At 55.5% G+C, this 19833-nt stretch overlaps 3 protein-coding genes across 6 annotated transcripts; all 3 read right to left on the bottom strand.

The window, feature by feature from the left end:
- Window positions 1–345: 345 nt before the first annotated feature.
- Window positions 346–7231, bottom strand: LOC121459416 (N-acetylaspartate synthetase-like). Its single transcript, XM_041669159.1, has 3 exons — window positions 6059–7231; window positions 4756–4920; window positions 346–2627 (listed from the first exon to the last, which is right to left on the bottom strand). The coding sequence occupies exons 1-3, from the start codon at window positions 6423–6425 to the stop codon at window positions 2260–2262; spliced, it is 900 nt and encodes a 299-aa protein (XP_041525093.1). The 5' UTR covers window positions 6426–7231; the 3' UTR covers window positions 346–2259.
- Window positions 7232–12683: 5452 nt separating this feature from the next.
- LOC121459694 (neuropeptide-like protein C4orf48 homolog) lies at window positions 12684–14442 on the bottom strand. 4 transcript variants are annotated; one of them, XM_041669670.1, is made up of 4 exons: window positions 14132–14442; window positions 13798–13947; window positions 13532–13620; window positions 12684–12801 (listed from the first exon to the last, which is right to left on the bottom strand). In XM_041669670.1, the coding sequence occupies exons 2-4, from the start codon at window positions 13919–13921 to the stop codon at window positions 12736–12738; spliced, it is 279 nt and encodes a 92-aa protein (XP_041525604.1). In that variant the 5' UTR covers window positions 13922–13947; window positions 14132–14442; the 3' UTR covers window positions 12684–12735. The 4 variants fall into 4 exon arrangements, with proteins under 4 accessions (XP_041525604.1, XP_041525602.1, XP_041525601.1 ...); XM_041669668.1 differs by having other exon boundaries at window positions 14143–14439; XM_041669667.1 differs by having other exon boundaries at window positions 14067–14227.
- Window positions 14443–17659: 3217 nt separating this feature from the next.
- LOC121459521 (peptidyl-prolyl cis-trans isomerase FKBP1A-like) lies at window positions 17660–19117 on the bottom strand. The gene has a single exon (XM_041669399.1). The coding sequence runs from the start codon at window positions 19092–19094 to the stop codon at window positions 18768–18770; it is 327 nt and encodes a 108-aa protein (XP_041525333.1). The 5' UTR covers window positions 19095–19117; the 3' UTR covers window positions 17660–18767.
- Between the last annotated feature and the right edge of the window lie 716 nt (window positions 19118–19833).

Here is a 19833-nt window from a genome sequence, read left to right as displayed (position 1 = left end):
CAGACAGGTGCCAATAAGCCAGAAGGGCCACACCTTCCCCCCAGGCTCCTAGGAAGGGAGAATCTACTATGAGCTCATCCCAGGTCAGTATCAAGGAGACGTGGGTGGCTGAGGGATCCCCAAGCTCTGCCCTGGCCCGAACAATCCCAGTGCCCTTCTAACCCCAAAGACTGCAGGCCCCAAAGGCACAGGATCAGAGAAGCCTTGGCAGCTGGTGGTGTCCAGCAGACCTGACTCCCTCTCAGGCCCACCCAGACCTCAGACCCCCCCCATCCTCAGACACCAGCAGTCCCTACATCCACAGCAACTAAGACTAGCCCCGAGCCGAGACCAATCCAAACAGAAAAGAGGAAAAGGCACAACTGTTTGTTTTCCATTTTGCTAAAACACTTTACGTCTGTCTGTATAATCCAGATTAACAAAATCTGAGAGCTGCAAGAAAATAGGGTGCCGATTTCTGTACAGTCTACAAAACTCCCATCCCCAAGAGGGGACCGGGCACCACCAGGGAGGAATGTACAGGGGAGAGCGGGGTCTGTACAGTGTTCTGCAAATGCCTCAATTGCTAACAGGACAAAAGGCCCCTCAGGAAGCTGGGCTTGTTCCACCATTCATTCCCTCTAAGCCTTTCTAAGAATGGCGCCATGGTGCCAGGGGCCAGCTCTACAGCCTACCCGACCTGCCACTCCTTGTCCCCAAGCCCCACACAGAGGGTGTGGATGGGCCTTTATGCCCCACCCCCACCCCCCCCCCCACCCTGCACTGAAGCTAAGTCCAGGTTTCAGGTGGCCACATGAGCACTGCCAGCCACTGCCTTCCTTCCTCTGTCCCAGGCTACCCCCCAATTCAGGCTGGACTCTAAGTGGGACCTCAAAAAGGAGAGGCCAGGAGCAGTTGGCCCAGCAGTATACTCTATAGTGAGATGGCTGGACCCACCCCAACAAAAAAACAACTCCCAAGTCCCAGGCAGTGCCCAGCCCTTCCCATGAGGCTTTAGGACCCTCCAGTCCCCTCAGGCCTACACACAGGGGTTCAAGAGGCAGCCTAAGACCTCACAGACCAGGAATGCACTTTGAGGGCAGTTCCACTAACCTAGAATTTCTTTCCATTCTCCAAACTGAAACCTTCCACCTACCCGGCCACCCACCCCCATCAAATGGGGCCAGAGACCACGTGTATGCTAGCACCACACAGACGTGTGTCTGGAGGCTCAAACTACCATTTTGTCCCGGGAATTAAAGTCATGCAGAGTGCTATTCTGTCTACGTAACTTATTAGAGAATGGGTTGTTTCAGGCTGGGAGAAGCTGTGGCAGGCATCGCCAACAACAGCCTGAGCTAGTTACATTCACAGGGCAGACCCCACAAACAGCATGAGTCCACAGGGTCTCGGGCGGCTGGGAGGGGGCCACCTGATCTAACAGGTGTTGGGGGAGGTGTCCCCCCACCCCCCTGAAATCCCCACCATGCTGTGCAGTGGATTGCTACAGGAACCGAACCTGGGTGCCCAGCCAAGTCAGCCAGAGCAAAGAGGCACGGGGACCACAGGGAAAGAGGTAAGATGATTCTGAAGCAAAGCAGGAATGGCTAGGGCCGGGTTAGGCCAGGCCCGGCCCCACCAGAGAGACAGGATCAGGCAGGTGGGCCCTCCAGAGGCCAGCTCAGGACAGGACAGGTGAGCTCACCAGCTCGGACCTGAGGTTCAGACTAGGCAGGGCAGCGGGGCAGGGGGCTGTGGCATGCGGCATGCTGCAGCCAGGCCATGTCCTCAGCATGCACAGGGCAAAGCAGGGCCTGGGGCCAGCTTGGCCTCCCACAGGGCAGTGGCTGGCCAGCCCAGCAGGCCGCTCTTCCAGAGGCCATTGGCTGAGCCTTAGCCTGGCTGGGGGCCAGGGTTCTGCTCCTTGTGGGACTTGTTGTAGAGGTTCTGTGCTCGACGGGCAAGGCTAGTCCTCCCCTGATGGAGGCAGGCTGGGCAGCTTTGTGGATAGTCCAGGTGGTCCACAATGCTGCTCTTCAAGGCATGACGAGCCACTCTGCTGGGCTGGGGGGGCAAGGGCCGGGGCTGCAGACAATCTACCCCACCAGAGTGTTGCCGAGGAGCAACGCCCTGTGTCCCCCAGAACCAGCCAGGTGATGCTGAGAAAGGAAAATCCAAACTAACGCCAAGGTGAGCATTGGAAAGCAGGGCCGCACTGGGCAGCGAGCAGGAGGGCAGAGGTGAACAGGGGCAGACAGGGTGGTGGGCAGGTGGTGGTGGTCACTCCTCGCGTAGCTGCAGGCGGTAGCGGTGGTAGCGGACCTGGAAGAAGAGGCGCTCGGCCAGCGAGAGGGTCATGCCAGGCAGCACGTAGTGATCAGTTGCGCCCATGTGTCTGAAGCCCAGTGATTCATAGAGCTTGTGGGCGGCCACCTTAACAGCTGTGGTGCCCAGTACCACTGCAGAGTAGTTGTGCAGCATGGCAAACTCCAGTACCCTCCGGCCCAGAGCCTTGGCAATGCCTTTGCCGCGGAAGCGTGAGTCCACGGACATGCGGAGCAGCTCCACCGTATTGTCCTCTTGATGGGCCCGAGCGGCCACGATGCCCACAACATTGCCATCCAGCACGGCCACCCAGAAACAGGATCCTAGGAAGGACAGGACAGTCAGGGACATTTTGCAGGGAAGGCTGGAGAGACTTCAGCTGCCCATTCCTGCTGGGCACCAAGTCAGGGCATTACAATGACGCCCAATCATCCAGGGCCCTGGCCCTCCTTTCCGCTTTTGGAACAGCAAGGGCGGCCATAATTCGGGATAAGCAGGTAAGGTGCCTCCTCCAGACCCCCTATGCAACAAAAACATTCCAGTGGCCTTAGTCCGGCTGACCTGCCCAACTTTGCGTGACTGGATCCCACAACACAGGCAGGCACAATCAACTCAGGCCGGAGTCTGTACTGTCCTGGCCAGAATAGTAGTTGGAGGTGCCTAGGAGCCGGGCAGGCCTTGATGAAGCAGATTCCTACCCCCAGACCACCTGAAAAACCAGAGTCAAGGCCTCAGTTCCAGCTGACCTACTCAGAATCCCAGCCCCTGGCCTGCCATCCTCCTCCTCCACAATCCTTGCAGGGATAGAACTGAGTGATAACCCAGAAGAATGTTTTAGATCTACCAGTGAGAGACCACAGACCGCCACAGACACCCCCAAGCCCCGGTGACTGGACAAGGAGCCTGATGACCAAGCCAGCTATCTCCACCTATAGCAAAGCCAATCCCAGGCTCACTTCTACAAGAAGGGGAAAGGAGGGAATAAGGAGTTGGGATGGGAAGGATGCTGAAGGGCACAGGCCACGGGGAACCCAGTCACCATCAGGAACCAGAGGTCCATGGTCAAGGGATACCTTTTCTTGAAAGTCAAAGGTTGAGGGACAGCAGGGGAGAGCGTCTGACTGGCCAAGAGAGTGCCCGTGCTGTGGGTGACCTGGCCTTCCCTCAAAGGGTCACACTTCCCCCAAAGGCTCTGCACCTGTAACCTGTCCCCAGCAAGCAGTAGGAAGCACCCCTACCTTCACTTCTCACCTCTTCGGGGCCAGGGGGAGACTCAGAGCTCTGTAGCTAAGGGTGCTGCTTGCCCCGCTCCAGGGTAGCAGAGAAAGTCAACAGCTCAGGAGGGCCCGCATGCCAGAGCCTCTAGGACTTCCCCCACCCGAAGGGGACCCTATGGGCCAGTCCCGCTCTTACCAACTGCTGCACGCCCACCCACCCAAGCCAGACCAGAGATCAGAACAGCCTCCAGCACTGACTGCCTGCACTCCGCCAGGTCTCGTTCCCCATCTGCATGAGAACTCATAAACCCACACAGCTCCATTAGCTGCTGTCCAGCATTTGCTCTTGTGGGATCCCGTAAACCCAGCAGATGTCTAAGGGTTAGCAAAGACTGCCACACTCAAACCCCCCAGGGTAACTGAAGCTCAGACAGAGCACATGACAGGCACCTCTGGCCACACCCATGCCATCTACCCAAGCCCACTCCGGCCATTTCCCCCCTTTTCTTCCCAAGCAATGCCAGGTAGGTTGAGGGTCCTGCAGAGGCCAGGAAGCTACACTTGAACATGAGAAGGGCCAAGGAGAACAGCAGGCACCAAGGCCAGCTAGCTGGGCAGGAGGTTGGGGCGCGAGGTAGGGCAGCTGGGGAGGAGCTGGCAAAAACGATACCTGGCAGAGCCAGAGCGGCTGCCCTTCCCTGAAACAGACCCAACTCCTGCTGGCCAGCACTACCCTCAGCCCCTCATATCCCAACTGTCTCCTTCTTCTGGTTCTCAAGACCTATTCTGCTTCAGGGCTTGTTTGGGGGAGAGAGCAGCCCCTCTCTCTGCGTTAAGCCCTAGGTCTGTGGTAATTCCTTATGATTCACTAGGAGGTTCACTGGTCAGGATGCCAAGGATAAGGCTGGGACCTCTTCCCACACTGCTCCCTGGACCTTTCCTGTGCCACACAGGCTTCCTCCACCCAAGGCACTCTGGGCTGGCTCAGGGTCCAGTCAGGACTTACCTCCCCAACACACACACACACACAAAGCAGGTACCAGGAAAAGGCGTCTGTCAGCGGGCACAGTGGAGCCAGGCCACCAAGGAAAGGACTCGCTCTGGCCTCCCCAGCTGACTCTACACTTAGCTAGAGGCCTCAGTCATTCAGAACATCAGGATCCCTCAGCCCAGCCCTCTAGTGCCTGAAAGGGAAGAGGGAGGGGGCGGTTAGGGCTGGAATTTCAGAACTCACCAGGTGGCTTCATGTAGTACTGCTCTATGTCAGCCATGTCCGTGTGCAGCGCACACTCCAGGTAGGCCAGAATCACCTTTCGGCTGTAGTAGTAGCGCAGGGCCAGGAGCCCCGCTGGCACCAGGCACGTCAGCAGCAGTGAGCGGGTCACAGCAAAGCAGAGGGCTGCAGGCAAGGAGGCACAGGTGAGGTGGCAGGTGCAGAGAGGACATGGGTGGGCCCCACAGCACCGGGAGTCCAAACCACCTTGGTAAATCAGTGCTTAGGGATGCGCCCCACCAGGGACTGTTTCTCTGTGTAGGAGCAGTCATGGCCGCGGGTCCCTTTCTACGCTTCCTCACTTCCACTCTCTGGCGTAAACACCTGCTACCTTCACAACCTGAAACAAAGGTCCACAATACAGCCAGGGCCAGGCCAGTGCTGGTCAGCCCTCGGTGCCCCAGTTTCCAAGAGGGCTCTCGCCTACTCCACCTAGCCTGGTGCTAAGTCAAACAGCTGGACAAAGACACCAGGGCACTGCCTAACCAAGCAGGTCATCCCACACTGGGGTGTGAAGGGCCCCAGTCAGAGCCATCCCTGGGCAGTTTCTGGGTCCGCTAGGCCCACAGGGTCAGGAGACAAGCACCACACCGCTTCCAGATTCATTTATTCTGTGGAGGAGGAAGAGGCACTAGAGCAAAAGTTGCCTCCCCTGAATGACCTTGGGAGAGTCGCCTCAAGCTCCTCATCCGCAGAATGGGATGACTTGAATGTTGGGGGGAAGGGTGTGCTTAGGACCGCACAGGATATCCTCCCTGTGGCCCTGGCTCTGGCGAACAGCCTCCCAGGCTCCCCGCGGAGCTGGCTGTCTTCCCGTCATAAATTAGCACTTGAGCCTCAGGCGGCCTCCCCCGCCCGCAGATTATATATAGTTGTCGCGCCGGGCCGCAGCTGCAGCGCTACCTGCCCTGTCACGCCGCCCCCACCCGGGATGCCCCGCGACGGGGAGAACGGGCACCGCGGACTGAGTTGCTGACCCAATGCTTCCCAGGTCCGCAGCGCCCGCACTCAGCCCGCACCGGTTCCCACGCCCGGCCCAGGCGTCTTGGCCGTAAGCCCGCAGCACTGCGCCGCGGGTTCGAGTGGGTCTCCTCCCCGCCGGTCCCACGGACGGATGCGGCACCCGGGCTTCCAAATGGGGACCCAGGAGAAGGCGGGGCAATGCGCGACGGTCCCCGGAGGGGTCCGCTGGACCCGCTGGAGCCGGGCCCGGCCCAGGACTGCGGCAGACCCGCCGGTCCCCCGCCCCCCGCGGCGCACTGACCCGCCAGCAGGGCGTAGAGCAGCTGGGTGCGCGGGTGCTGCCGCAGGCCGCGGAAAGCCGTGTTGGGGATGCGCTCCAAGATGCCGTCGTAGAAGATGCGGCGCGCCGCCTCCTGTTCGGCTGCGCGGAACTCGCGGATGCACACGCCGCGCCCCTCCGGCGGCCCCGCGCCCCCCGTGCCTCCGTGGAGCTGGGGACCTGGCGCGGGTGGGGGCGCGACGGCCGGCCCGGGCGCGGCAGGTAGCGGGGGCCACATGGCTCCGGCGGCGGCGAGCAGCGCGTCCTTCTTGGCCCCCGGCAGTGCCTCATGGTCCTCCGCAGCCAAGATCTTCGTCTCGCAGACCATGTCGGGAGGCCCACAATGCATGCACCCGGCCGGGCGGCGCAGCGCAGGGACGCGGGCCGGCGGCGGCGGGCAGAGCCCGGGCCCAGGGCAAGGGCGCGGCGCCCTCGGACCCGCGACAGCGGCGGCAGCGGCAGCTCAGGGGCGCAGGGCGGAGGTGGCGGGCGGCCGGGGCGCGCGCAGGGAGCTGCGCCGCATTTTGGAGAAGTATTTATAATGCAGCGGCGCCGGTGCAGTCGAGGCGCCCGGGGTCCCGCAGGGTCCTAGCGTCCACTGCATTGGCTGCCGAGGGTCACCATGTGATCTCGGGGGTGGGAGCTGACGCCGCCTCCGCGCCCGCCCGATGGTACACTTGGGCTGCGCGGCGGGCGGACCGCGGGAGCACGGTGGGGCCCGGCTACGAGAGTGCGAGAAATCGGCAAGGCCAGTGGTCCTAAGTGAGCGCGCGGGCGAGCGGCAGCGAGGACAGGGCGCTCGGAGAGGCGCTGTGTGGGGGGCTTGAGGCTCGCCCGGAGGACAGCGAGTGATGGACGCCTCCTACCCCGCCCCTGAGCACCCGCAAAGCTGCCGCTGCGCTCGGGCCTCGATGCCTACAGCAGCGCGTCCTCCTCCTCCGCGGCCGCTAGCAGCAGTCACGGAAGTGTCTCCATCTCCCACCCCTTTGTCTGAACGCAGTGCCCGGCCGAAGTCCTCGGGAGGGGCATCGTGCTCCCCGGGCCGGTGCCCTGCGAGCCTGTGGTCGGGGCCGAACGGACTGAGGCAGTGAGGACGAAGTTGAAGTGGGGTATGATGCTCGCGCCTCTTGACGCAGCGCCGCACCCCACCCTACTCCAATCTGACACCCGACCGCTCCCGGCAGCAGGCAAGCTGGATTGCAGGACCCCTCCCGGCTCGGCCCCCGCCTTCCGCGGCCCGCGCATGCGCCCCGTGGCCTTGGTGCAGGTGCAGCGGGGGCTCGCATCTGAACCGCGTCTCGTGGTCCCCAAGAGCAAGACGTGCAGACGCAGCAGACTAAGCACGCATGAGGTGGGGTCTAGTATCGAGGTTGGGGAGCGCGTAGTGGCATATTCTCTTGCCTGGGTCACAGGGTTGGGCACCCCCGAAGCCGAATTCTCCCACATGATCGCCGAGACCCTGACGTCTCTGGGCCTGAGAACCCTCAGTCTCCGTCGTACCGCACCAGAGTTAGACAGCATAGTGACTAAGATCACTTAGATACTGGAGGGGCCTGGCCCACAACCAGAACCTGGGAGCAGGTGTGGAGAATCCACCACCCAGGGTCCTCAGCGCGAGAGTGCTGGGGAGGAGAGGGACAGGCTAAGGAGGATTTGCCTCCGTGGGTTTTCAAAACACAGGTGCATATCTGGGTCCCGGCTGTGACCTTCCAGAGCCCTGAAGCTAAATCTCTAGAAATTTCAAAGGGACACACTAATGGTACCTGAACAGGCTGAGACCCCTGACCAGCAACACTGGCCTCTTCTGGGTCCTGAGTTTGGCTGGGTGGTGTGCAGGAACTGTGCCGGCCTGTGAGGAGGTTCGGGCAAGCTGGGAGAAGAGGAGACTGGGCATTGAGGAGAAATTAGGTGAAGCCGAGTAGGTCTGACTTGAGGGTCACTGGGGACGCTGAAGCCTTAGAGGTAACAAAATAGTCTAGCCTCTGTAGGGGCTCATTCCAAACCCCGAACCGAGCTTCTCCTTCGCTGTTCTACACCGCAGGCCCAGGGGCCAAGGCTCGCAGCAACGCGACCTTGATAGCCCTTCCTGTTCTGCAGAGGTCCCCTCCGCTGGTCGGACTGACTACGCCCTTCAGTGCCCCAATCTTCCTTTAACCGTGTGCACACCCCATCCCCGGTGGCCATGATGGAGGCCTGTGCTGTGACCAACTAGAACACATCATAACCGTCTGGAAGTGTAGAGGGACCAGGACTGGGGTCCAGGCACAGCCATTAAGAAGGGCTTGGAGACCCAAAGACTTTGGGTTGCACAGACAGCGGGGCAGTCAGTGGCCCTGGTTAGCCTGGTTCCTCCTCTGTCGTGGGGCGCCCTCTGCCGGTATCCCTTAGGGCATTCCCGGGTGGCATCAAGGCCCTTTCTGATAAAGACCCAGCCTGGAGCCACTACCTCTCCTGAACTCCCTGCACCCTCCTCTGTCTGGGTCTCCAGGAAGACTCTGGAGACGCAAAATTGACTTCCTCACGCCCTGCTGATGAATAATCCTTCCAGGAGTCCAGAAGCGCCTGCCTACAGCTAGGCAGGGTTGAAGACCTCTGCCCAATTTCAGAGACAGAAATGGGGGCGGGCGCCCTAAGCCCTTACACCTCAACATCGCGGGTAGGGATGTTTCCTTAATTGGGCCACCCTCCACCGAGGGTGTGTCCTCTAATGATGTTGGGGACAGATAACTTATCCTTGCCTGGCATGGCTGCCCCAGGGTCTATGTGGGGGGAGGATGAGCCAGGCACTGGAAAGCACAGCCAAAGTAGTCCTGGAAAATGGTATAAGCTGCTGAGGCCTGGGGGAGGACAGAAGCCTTAAGAGAGTAGAAGAGTCCCCCCCCCCAAAAAAAAGAAAAAAAACAAGCCCAGCATGCCACTAACAGATGTCACCAAATGGGAATTCTGCAATGACGTCTCGAGGTCAGAGGTCCTGGAGTCCCAGACTCAACCTGCCTAGCACTCTGACTGTAAAACGGTCTCCAAACAACCTCAGGGGCTGCCTCTTAGGAAAGCCACCCCAGAACTCCCCCTCTCAAGAGCCACATGGCATCACTGCGGCGGCAAAGTGAGCATACTTAGAAAACCACACCTACCCCGCCAAGCATCCTTCTAAATGTAACCTGAGAGTCCCCACACTGTGTTGGGCCTGACCAATTCAGTCACACCCAGCCATGCGCTAGGGTGAGGACATATGCTAATAAAAAGAAAAACAAAACGGGGCAGCGGGTGGCACCTGCCTTTGATCCCAGCATTCAGGAGGCAGAGGCAGGCAGATCTCTCTCTGTGAGTACAAGGCCAGCCCGGTCTACAGAATGAGTTCCATGGCAGCCAAGGCTACACAGATAAGCCCAGTCTTGAAAAAACAAACAAACAATCAAAAGAAAGGAGGAAAAGAAAATAGTCTAGTATCCTTTAGGAGCCACCTCTACCAAAGTGGGGGGGGGGACAGGCATAGTGGCTCCAGGCACTTGAGAGGTGAAGACAGAAAGACCAGGAGTTCAAGGGTGTCCTTAGCTACCCAACAAGGAGGTGAACAGCCAGAGCAACATGAGGCCCTTCCCCCCCCCCAAAAAAAAAGGAGGAGTGATAAGGACTGAATTGTGAAGCAGGCCACAGAAGCCAAGGGGGTAGCTTAGGACAGCAAACAGTACATGCAAAGTCTTTGAGGGGTGGGGGTGACATTACAGATGGAGTAATTCAATAGAATTATTTTCAGACATATTGACTCAGAATTTCCTTCCTGAACACCTTTCTGCACAGGCGGCAAAGGGTGGAGGGCCTGAAACCTAGAAAAAGGTGACTCTGCCAGAAGAGAGAAAGGTAGATAGTGTTATGTCTGGTGGCTTGGGTCGCAGAAGTTAGCTAGGGGTAGCAAGAGAATGAAGGACGGTAAAGCTGGATCAGGTGGGGTCCTTCCTCACTTGCCCTGGAACCGGGAACCTCAGCGTGTTTATTAGGTACAGCACAAGGGGCAGCAAGTCCCTGTCAGAGCTGTGTACAGGTCGTAGTTTCAGGCTGCAGCTGCTAGGCTTACACACGTCTGCGAATCATTATCAACACACACACAAACTCCACACATTCTCTCCGGACTGCCTCTGCTCCCGAGAGGGCAGCCAGCGTGGGGATGCACATCTGTCTGGGACCAGGAACAGAAATCCAGGCAAATAAGAGATATCCTGTGCCGTGCCCATGGCTTGGGCTCAGTGCCGGACATAAGCAGCCAACACTAAATCCAGGAGAATGAAAGGTACCTTAAAGAAAATGCATGCCATGTGCCTGGCCATATGCTGAGCTATGATTAGTCCTTCCGAATGCCATATTGAGCTAATGTCAAACAGGAAAGCTGCACTGGAGCTCCAGGACAGTGCAGAGGCCATTGGCCTTATGCAAGCCTAAACTTGCCAGATGTCTGTGCTGTGGACCCCTCCATCTCTGCTCCTTCTCAGAAACCCAGGGCAAGCTCACTCATGATCGTTGCTCAAGATCACTAGAGCCCAAAAATGCCAAATCTGTTGCTAGTCTTGGTGTTTGCTAACCTCAGCAGCATGAGGTCCCCTTCTTCCCACTTCATGGCTGCTCCTCCTACTCTGAGGTCCCTCACTGTATCTGTCTCCTCCGCTCCTCTCTTCGTCCACACTCAGGCACGGAGAACTCAACAGTTAGCTGTCCCACCCTTCTTTCCCTGGTGCTTGTCCAGGTATAGTCTTACAGCTGCAGTGACCTGCCCCATCCCAAATCCTCCTGTTTTCTTTTCATTCACTTCCTCTCTTCTTTTTTTCTCTGTGTGGCCCTGACTGTCCTCTATGTAGACCAAGCTGGCCTTAAACCCAGAGATCTGCTTGCCTCTCCCTCCTGTGTGCCAGGACTAAGGTTATGTGTCACATGTCACTATGCTCCACCTCTGTTTTCAAGTCTTCTGGAATCCAGCCACTTCATTCCAGCTGTTCTCCATGGTGGGTGCAGCCATTTCCCCAAGGGCCTGTATTATCTTCCACAGTCATCTAGAGGTTCTAGCAACCATAAGCACCCTGTTCACATAGACCTAGATTCTGCTGGCTCAAAACCACGCAAAGGCCAGAGAGATCAGTGGCTAAAAGTGCCTGCAAGGCAAGCCTACCAAACTGAATTCAATCCCTGGAACCCACAGTGGAAGGAGACAGCTATCTCCCCAATTGTCTTCTGTGCACATGCATATGTGTCTGTGCATGCACACACACATGTGCGCGCACACACACATACACACATACATTTTACATTTTAAAGATACCACAAAGCTCCCAGGATACTCACCTGCCAAGCTGCCTCTACTCTTCCATTCCCTTGCTTGCTGCAGCCCCCAGACTCCTGCAGGACAGGCTGGATCATGCCTACCAACCTCCAGACCCCTCCATCCCACCTTCCTGGACGATATCCCTACTTTGTCCCATAGGCATGTCCCTAAGGGGACCCTACTCCATCCTTTCTCTGCTATTTGTATCAAGGGCTAATAGCCTCCATAAAATACAGGACAGTTAATCTTGAATTTAGGGTAAACAGTACTTTTGGTGTAAGTACATCCCACAAACGTTGTATAAAAAGTGTTTCTGTATTTGACTTGCTAAATCTGGCAACCTGCACCTAGAACAAGGTTATACTTCTGGCCTCTCCTACAACTAGGAATGGCCAGGGGTGAGAGCAACCAATGGGACAGAAGTATACTTCTACGTCCTCTGCTCAGGGAGAACCCAGAGACCTGGCTGGTGCAGCACCCCTGGACTGCGGTCTCAGCTCTCCTCCAACACGCTCCACGGTGGGGTGGGGTGCTAATCAAGGAACCAACACCCAGATAAGCCAGTGTTGTGCCTAGGGTGAGGCAGTCCAAGGGTGGGGGAAGAACCTTTGGTGGCACACGCCTTTAATCCCAATACTCAGGAGGCAGAGGCAGGCGGATCTCTGTGTAAGTTCAAGGCAGCCTGGTCTACAGAGCGAGTTCCAGGACAGGCTCCAAAGCTACAGAGAAACCCCCAGAAAACAAAACATAAAAACCTTTGCACAAAGTTTCCAATAAAAGTAGAGAGCTATACTCACTTTGCCTGAGCTTTGCCTGCTAAGCATTTAGCACACTTGCGCAGATGTGAGAGGGGCCACTAACTCCCATCCAGAAGTCCTTGGTACCCAGGGGCCAAGGGCAAGTCTGCAGATGGACCCATCTCAGCTTCCCCTCCTGGAAACGGCGTTTACCCATTGCCTGCTGCCCACTGCTGCTCCCTTCTCTAGAAGCCCCAGGTTAGGGACCCAGAGCTCAGCTTCCAGAAAGCCATGCCCACCCTAGTACAGAACCTGGGGAACTCAGAGGAGGTGGGCATTATCAAGATCCCCTGGCCTGCAAACAAGGGCAGGCTGGCTGGCACGGGTCTGAGAAGTCTAATTCACTGCAGTGACAATGTCAGTAGGGCCACATGTTTGGATGGACACCCAAGTGCCCCTTGGCACGGGTGCTGCTGGGGGACAGGGAAACCAAGATCCAGAGAGGGTTACAACAGGGCAACAGGAGCGGCTCTGATGGCCAGAGCAGGGACACGGGACACAGGCATGCTAGCAGGCATTTATTGACAGGGAACATCACTGGCCGAGGATCTTCAGCGTCCAGCCGGCCAGCAGGCACACAGAGCCCGGCGCTCAGCCTGCAGGAGAAGGGTCTCCGTCTGCAAAAGAACCAGAACATGCGGGTAGGACAGAGTTCTTAATGGACACCTTCCTGGGCCTTCCTGGCTTCTTCACTGTCACCACTGCCCTGCTGGGGCTTCAGGCCTCCTCACCTGGCCCCTCAGGTGCCTTATCACCCCCATTCCCTCCAGAGTGGCTGCCGATGCTGGGGTCCCTCCTTATACCCATCCCCACTCTAGTCTTCAACTCACACCCATCACTCAAAGCTCCTCCATCATGCACCCTCTCTTCACAATCCACAAGAGGAGCAGAGGCCTCACTGGAAAGTGGGGAGAGACCCCAGCGTTGGGACTGTGCCCTTTCCTTCCTCCCATTTCCAGGAATTCTCTTTACAGAAGTCAACTCCCCAGGGCTGGAGAGCTACAAGTTCACCCAACCGGTGAGGACCCAAGACTCCAGGACACACACCCAGATCTCTGGTCCTACCTAGCTTTCCATTCCTCACACACCATAGCCTCTATGCCCAGCCTCAGTTTCTTCTTCCTACTCTGGGCTCCTTTCTCACGGGAGATCCGAGTTTAGTACACAGCCGTGGAATACACTATCTACCACAAGTTACAGGACAGAGTGCCCTGAGGCCTCGGCAGAGGTCAGACAGTGCGCTGGGCGTGGGGGCGTTTCCAGGTGAGATCTCCCAGATCCCTAGAGTGGCTAGGTCTTGGGATGCTTACAAACCAAAGCCAGTCCTCCCTGGCCTTCTGTACTCACCCGCGCGTCCAGGCTGTAGGCCGTTTTCCGTAGGTCCTGAAGGGCGCGCTGCATGAATTCAAACGCGTGGCAGTCCACACACGGACGGCCTGCAAGGACGGGGGTCAGCATCATGTGAGGGTAGACAAACAGAAGCCCCAGCCAGGTCCTAGCCAATTACCCAGCGGCGTCCCAGTCCCCGTCGCCTGCCCTCTAGTTCCCACCCAAGAAGTGACCCGCGCAGGAAACAAAGACGCCTCCCGCACGCCCCCTCCTCCAGCACCTACTCTGCGCGGGGACAGCGCTCCCGGCGGCGGACTCGGCGCGGGCGCCTAGCAGTGCCAGGCTCAGCAGCAACAGCAGCAGCAGCAAAGTCGGCGGCGACAGCAAGAACCTGGGCGCGGGGGCCATGGCCGAGGAGGGAGCCCGGGGCCGCCCTGCAGCGAGCAGCACGGTCAGTGACGCCGCACACCAGGCTGCACCCGATCCGGTCCACGGGCGACGACACCGGCCCCGCCCACCCCCGGCTCGCGACCCACAGCCCAGCCCCACTCACGCGTCCTGCGAACTCGGGTACGCTTAGCCCGGTACCACCCTTCCCAGGGCCTCGCGGACCCCCACCTCGCTCTTACCGCGGTTCACGGAACCGCGACCAGCAGCGCGGGCGACTCAGGAAGGAGGACGGAGTACGCACCGCGACCCGCACGCGCGCATGCGCCCAAGCCGACCCCACCCGGGTCCCCGACGTCGTCGTCATGGAAACACCGCGGCCGCGCGCGCCTGGCGCAGGCTGCTCCCACTCTGCGCGAAGCTTATTAGCGCAGGAGCGAAGCGGAGGACACGGGAGCCGGGCTGCAGGGCGCCTACCGCGACCTCCCCATTATGGCCGCACGCTCCGTGCTCGGCCAGCACCTGCGGTGATCAAATGCTGACCGCCGCCGAATTTGATTTCCCGCTCTCCGGGACCCACGCGTGTGGGAGACTAGCGTGGGAGCCAGTCCAGAGCCTGCCAGGAACCGCACACCCAGGCTGAAGGAGTGTCCTAACTGGAGCGTTAGCGCCTCACGGTGGGTGCGGGCAAGCCTGCAGTCAGGAAAGAGCCACACCACACTGGTTTGTCACTGTAGTGCCCTGCACGTCGTGTCCTCACGGTGTCGAGGAGAGGAGTTCACCTTCCCTCGTAAAGCAAGGGCTCTAGTTAGACTTGCATCTTATGGGATTGGCCCAAGTGAGTCTGTTTCATTCCAGGATCTAAGCTGACCATGACCAGTAGCCACGCTGGGGGGGAGGGGGGGATCCAAGAGAGCCATTTCCTTCTCGCCCAAGCACTGTACACGCACTCTTCGGAAAACCCGCTGAGATTGCTATTCAAACCACACAAAAGTGACCCCAAAGGTCACCAGTAACAGGAAGGAATGTGCCCTTCAAGAAAAGCCTAGTTTGTTCTAAGCCAAGTGAATGCCAAGGTTGGAAATGCAGATGCCGGACAAATTGGTGCTGCATCTGGCAGGCGGGACCTCTTCTATAAACGGTATCTGGTTTTATAGTTGGGGGACACTGGTGATCCATTCTGAGAAACATATTAGTCACCGGGATGCCAAGTCAGACAGCCAAGTTAGAGTAACCATCAGAGGACTTAAGTAAGCCTGAGGTCATTTTGGCTCTCGGGCCCCACAGTCACCACCGGACTCCATGACCGTTGCAGTCATCAGCTGAGGCAGTATCCTCAGAGACCTTCATAGCTCATAACTTACATTAACCTGCTTCTGTTAATCTGCATTCTGCCACACTGAGGGCCAAGGCCAAAGTATAGTAGTTTGGCGGTCATAAATATCCCATAGCATCAGTGGCCTCTATCTTTTTCAACTCCCCTCATCTTTTTCATTTGTTTTCGGACAGAGTCTCACTATGTAGTGAGACTGGCCTGGAACTTCTGCCCGCCTCTGCCTCTCCAAGTACATGATAAAGGCCTATACCCCTATGCCCAGATCCCCTTACATTTTATGGAGTAAGCTGACAGTTGTGTCTGGTAGCTCTCGAGGCCTGGAGGTTGGGGGTGGTGGGATTTGTAGCAGAGACAGTTTGGCCGTCAGGATGTTTACCAGTATCTAGGGCATGCAGGACTGTCTTGGAATCTCTAGGGACTGAATGTGGGTGGGGGCCACCTACTTAGAGAGAGGTAACCGTAGTGTGGTGTCCTGGGAGCGAAGAGATACAGGTGTAGTGACATTCAGGAAGCTGCCCCATTGGCTGTGCCTGTCTGGCTGCAGGATGTGGTGTGTGAATCTGGGAAGCATGCTGCCTAAGGTACCCCAGGGAGCTCTGGAAATGGGTCCTGCCTGAAAAGTAAAGCCTAGCAGCCTTCCTCACTCAGAAAGGCTTCTACCTCTCACGGCCGGGTAGGATTTGGGGCATCTGCTCTGGAGACCTTCGCGAAGCCAGACCAACTGCTGCATACTTGCTTTGGGCTCTGTCAGGGACTGTGACCCTAGACTTTGAACATACTGTTCAGGTGCCCACTCACGCTTGCATGTGCACATGCATAAGCTCTCACACACACGCTCACACGTGCGCACACACACACACCACCTTGCTCCAGCTCTGTCTCTGGATCTTGTCCCACAACCTCTCCGAATCAGCTTTCCCAAAGGATCCTGGTATGTCTGTGGGAATTACCTGGAATCGAGATTTGGCAGGAATTGGGAGCTGGACAGATGGCTCAGTTGTTAAGAGCATTTGTAGCTCTTCCAGAGGACCCAGGTTCAATTCCCAGCATCCACATGGCAGCTCACACCCGTCTGTGACTCCAGTTCTAGGGGATCCAATGTCTTCTTCTGGCCCCTGTGGGCACCAACCTGCACATAGTTTACAAATGTACATGCAGGCAAAACACCTAAATACATAAAATAATCCTAAACACAATTTAAAATTTTTTTTAAAGATTTGACAAGGGTTTAGTGGTACATACCTTTAATTCCCACACTTAGGAGGCAGAGACAGGGAGATTGCTATCTCCTGTCTGGCATAGAGAGGTCCAGGTCAGGGCTACATGGTGAACACCTGTCTCAAAAAACAATTTTTTTTCAGGTTGAGGCTAAAACGGGTAGGGTAGAGTAGGGGACAGGGACTCATGCATTGGCTCCTGGCAGACAATAGGGCAGGGAAGGGAAATGAGAGCTAGGGTGGGGACTTCTGACCTAAAAATCCCTGTGGCAAATCCCAGGTGTCTGGTGTCTCCACTGTCACTCCCTGCACTGAACGGAATTGGGGGCATAAAGAGTAAATGCAGCCTCTTCCCACCCACACTGACATGCCCAGAGGCGTGTCTTTTTGATGTTGGGGCCAAAGAAGGGGAAACATACCTCTGGTGGTTTCATGGCAAGCACCCATTTGGTTTGTAGCTGTGACCAAATCATGACCACGGAGTGGTCAAGAAAAAGTGAAATACTTACCAAAATTAAATCAAGACCAGATAAGCAAGTTAAATAGACCTATAACTTCTGAAGAAATAGAAACAGTCATCAAAAGTCTCCCAACCAAAAAAAGCCCAGGTCCAGATGGTTTCTGCTCAAAATTCTACAAGACTTTCAAAGAGGAACTAATACCAATACTTCTCAAATTATTCCACACAATAGAAACAGAAGGAACATTGCCAAACTCTTTTTTTTAATGTTTTTTTTAAATTATTTATTTATTATGTATACAATATTCTGTCTGTATGCCTGAAGGCCAGAAGAGGGCGCCAGACCTCTTTACAGATGGTTGTGAGCCACCATGTGGTTGCTGGGAATTGAACTCAGGACCTTTGGAAGAGCAGGCAATGCTCTTAACCACTGAGCCATCTCTCCAGCCCCTGCCAAACTCTTTTTATGAGGCTACAATTACCCTGATACCCAAACCACAGAAAGAGAATTACAGACCAGTTTCACTCATGAACATTGATATAAAAATACTAAAAAAAATACTGGCAAATCGAATCCAAGAACACATCAGAACCATCATCCACCATGACCAAGTCAGCTTCATCCCAGAGATGCAGGGATGGTTCAACATATGAAATCTGTCAACGTAATTCACCATATAAACAAGCTGAAAAATAAAAAACCACATGATCATCTCATTAGCTGCCGAAAAAGCTTTTTTTTTTTTGAGAAAAGCCAGCATAAAGCACTTTTATTGCAATAATAAAACTTGAAACGCATTTGTGGTGCAGAGGGCAAGGGACAAAAGCGTACTTTCTCTCACCAAATCACTACACAGGACAGCAGAGGGTGAGAAGGAACTGAGGGAGGAAAAGCCAGAAAGCCAAGATTAGCAGAGAGAGCCAAGCATCAGAACCCAGGAGATGCTGAAGCTGTGATGACCAGCATCATCTTCTTAGAGAACACTCAAGGATTTGTAGTGACGACTGGGCGTCCATCGGGTGGTGAGTCTACAAACAGCACCTTCAATTTAAACTTTCCATTAAAGTTCTTAAAATTTAGGAAGTGGAGCTTGGATAGTTACAAGATTACAAAAGTCCTGAAAATCCATTAGAAAAACCATAGGATGAAAAACAAATTAAGCCAGGTCACAAAGAAGGCTTCAAAGGTCCCTGTCGACCCAGGGACAGGGACTGTAGTGTCTAACACAGCAGTAAAGGGACCTGCTTTACAAGGCAGACAGTTTCAGAAGGTGGGAGGGCTGTCAAAGGCTCGCTCCCTCCCTTCCCACTTCAGTTTGGGTAGGGCTTTCAATTTAACAGGACTTCCCACACTGGAGAAAAATCCAGCCCTCAACAGCATCTCGAATCTGCTATGGCTTTGCAGCACAGCAGCAAGAATGTCTTAATATATAATAGATAAATTTTTCATCCAAAAAATTAAAATAAAATAAAATAAAAATTCTTGCAAATCCCACCCCCAACACCAATTCCTATTCTAAAGTTAACCCATCGCTTGTGCTGTTAATACTTGACAATATACTTCATTGGAAACCTAGATCTGAAAGACTTAAATTGAATCTTCACCCCAAAACAAAATAACTTGAGGTTTATGACATATAGTTTAGGTCAACACACATACAGAGAAGGAAGAGGACATGGAGGTGTCCGAAGCAAAGCCGAGTGACGGAACACATTCAGTCGGGTAGGTGTCTATACAAAGAGTGGTGGGCATCAGGAAAAGCTCCACATGGATTCATGTGCACCCGTCTGGAGGTACCAGATCCCTCCATGGCAGATCCATGTGCAAGGAGCTAAGGGAGGAGGCCACTTCTGTCATTCCAGTTTTAGAAGCTCCACATCGAAGACCAGAGTGGCATGTGGTGGGATGATGCCTGGGTGCCCAGTGGCTCCATAGGCATAATCTGGGGAGATTGTCAGTTTGTCTCTCTGACCCACACTCATCTGGGCTACCCCTTCTTCCCAGCCTCGGATCACCTCCTGATTCCCTAGCATAAACTTAAAAGGCTTGTTTCTGTCCCGAGAGGAATCAAATTTCTTTCCATCTTCAAGCATCCCCGTGTAGTGCACCACGCAGGTCTGGCCGCGCTTTGGGAAGGTGCGCCCGCCTCCAGGAGAAATGGTCTCCACCTGCACTCCCATGGTGGCGGCTGCGGCGTTGGCGGAGGAGGTGGAGGAGGAGGAGGAGGAGAAGGACGTGGGAGGCGGGGCTGCGGGCGGTGTGCAGCCGGAGCAGACCTGGCGGCGATTCAGCCCGAAAAAGCTTTTGACAAAATACAACATCCCTTCATGATAAAGTGAAGGGTAAGCCCAGCCCAATGGGGGGCATGTTCGCCTCGGGCTAATGTTTACGTATAAATCTGGCAGGTGTGAACCCTGCTGGTCCTTTTTTTTGTATTTCCTGCCCATCGCTGGATCCCTGGTGTTGTAAGCTATTCCTTCATTAAAATTTGCTGTTTCATATTAAGCTAGCCTGGTTAATATGCCACATACAATAAAGGTCTTGGAGAGAGCAGGGATACAATGAACATACCTAAATATAATTAAGGCAATATACAGCAAGTCAACAGCCAACATCAAACTAAATGGAGAGAAACTCACAGCGATCCCACTGAAATCAGGAACAAGACAGGTTGTCCACTCTCTCCATATCTATTCAATATAGTTCTTGAGGTCCTAGCTAGAGCAATAAGACACCAAAGGGAGATGAAGGGGATACAAATTGGAAAAGAAGAAGTCAAACTCTCACTGTTATGGTTTTCTGTCTTTTTTTTTTTTTTAAATATTTATTTATTATGTATACAATACTCTGTCTGTTTGTATGCCCGCAGGCCAGAAGAGGGCACCAGACCCTATTACAGATGGTTGTGAGCCACCATGT

Source organism: Microtus oregoni, unplaced genomic scaffold (genome assembly GCF_018167655.1).
Source record: "Microtus oregoni isolate MIOR12 unplaced genomic scaffold, Mior012 000019F_ref0000042, whole genome shotgun sequence".
NCBI lineage: Eukaryota > Metazoa > Chordata > Mammalia > Rodentia > Cricetidae > Microtus > Microtus oregoni.
This window is presented reverse-complemented; position numbering and strand designations above follow the sequence as displayed.

Excerpts from the sequence above, each read along its gene's own strand:
- LOC121459694 (XM_041669670.1), bottom strand. The coding sequence starts at position 13,921 with ATGGCCCCCGCGCCCAGGTTCTTGCTGTCGCCGCCGACTTTGCTGCTG. Across the intron at positions 13,621-13,797 it reads GAGCGCTGTCCCCGCGCAGA|GCCGTCCGTGTGTGGACTGC; the intron begins GTAGGTGCTGGA and ends CCGTCCTTGCAG. Across the intron at positions 12,802-13,531 it reads CCTACAGCCTGGACGCGCGG|ACGGAGACCCTTCTCCTGCA; the intron begins GTGAGTACAGAA and ends GTTCTTTTGCAG.
- LOC121459416 (XM_041669159.1), bottom strand. The coding sequence starts at position 6,425 with ATGCATTGTGGGCCTCCCGACATGGTCTGCGAGACGAAGATCTTGGCT. Across the intron at positions 4,921-6,058 it reads GCTCTACGCCCTGCTGGCGG|CCCTCTGCTTTGCTGTGACC; the intron begins GTCAGTGCGCCG and ends CCTTGCCTGCAG. Across the intron at positions 2,628-4,755 it reads GTACTACATGAAGCCACCTG|GATCCTGTTTCTGGGTGGCC; the intron begins GTGAGTTCTGAA and ends TGTCCTTCCTAG.
- LOC121459521 (XM_041669399.1), bottom strand. The coding sequence starts at position 19,094 with ATGGGAGTGCAGGTGGAGACCATTTCTCCTGGAGGCGGGCGCACCTTC.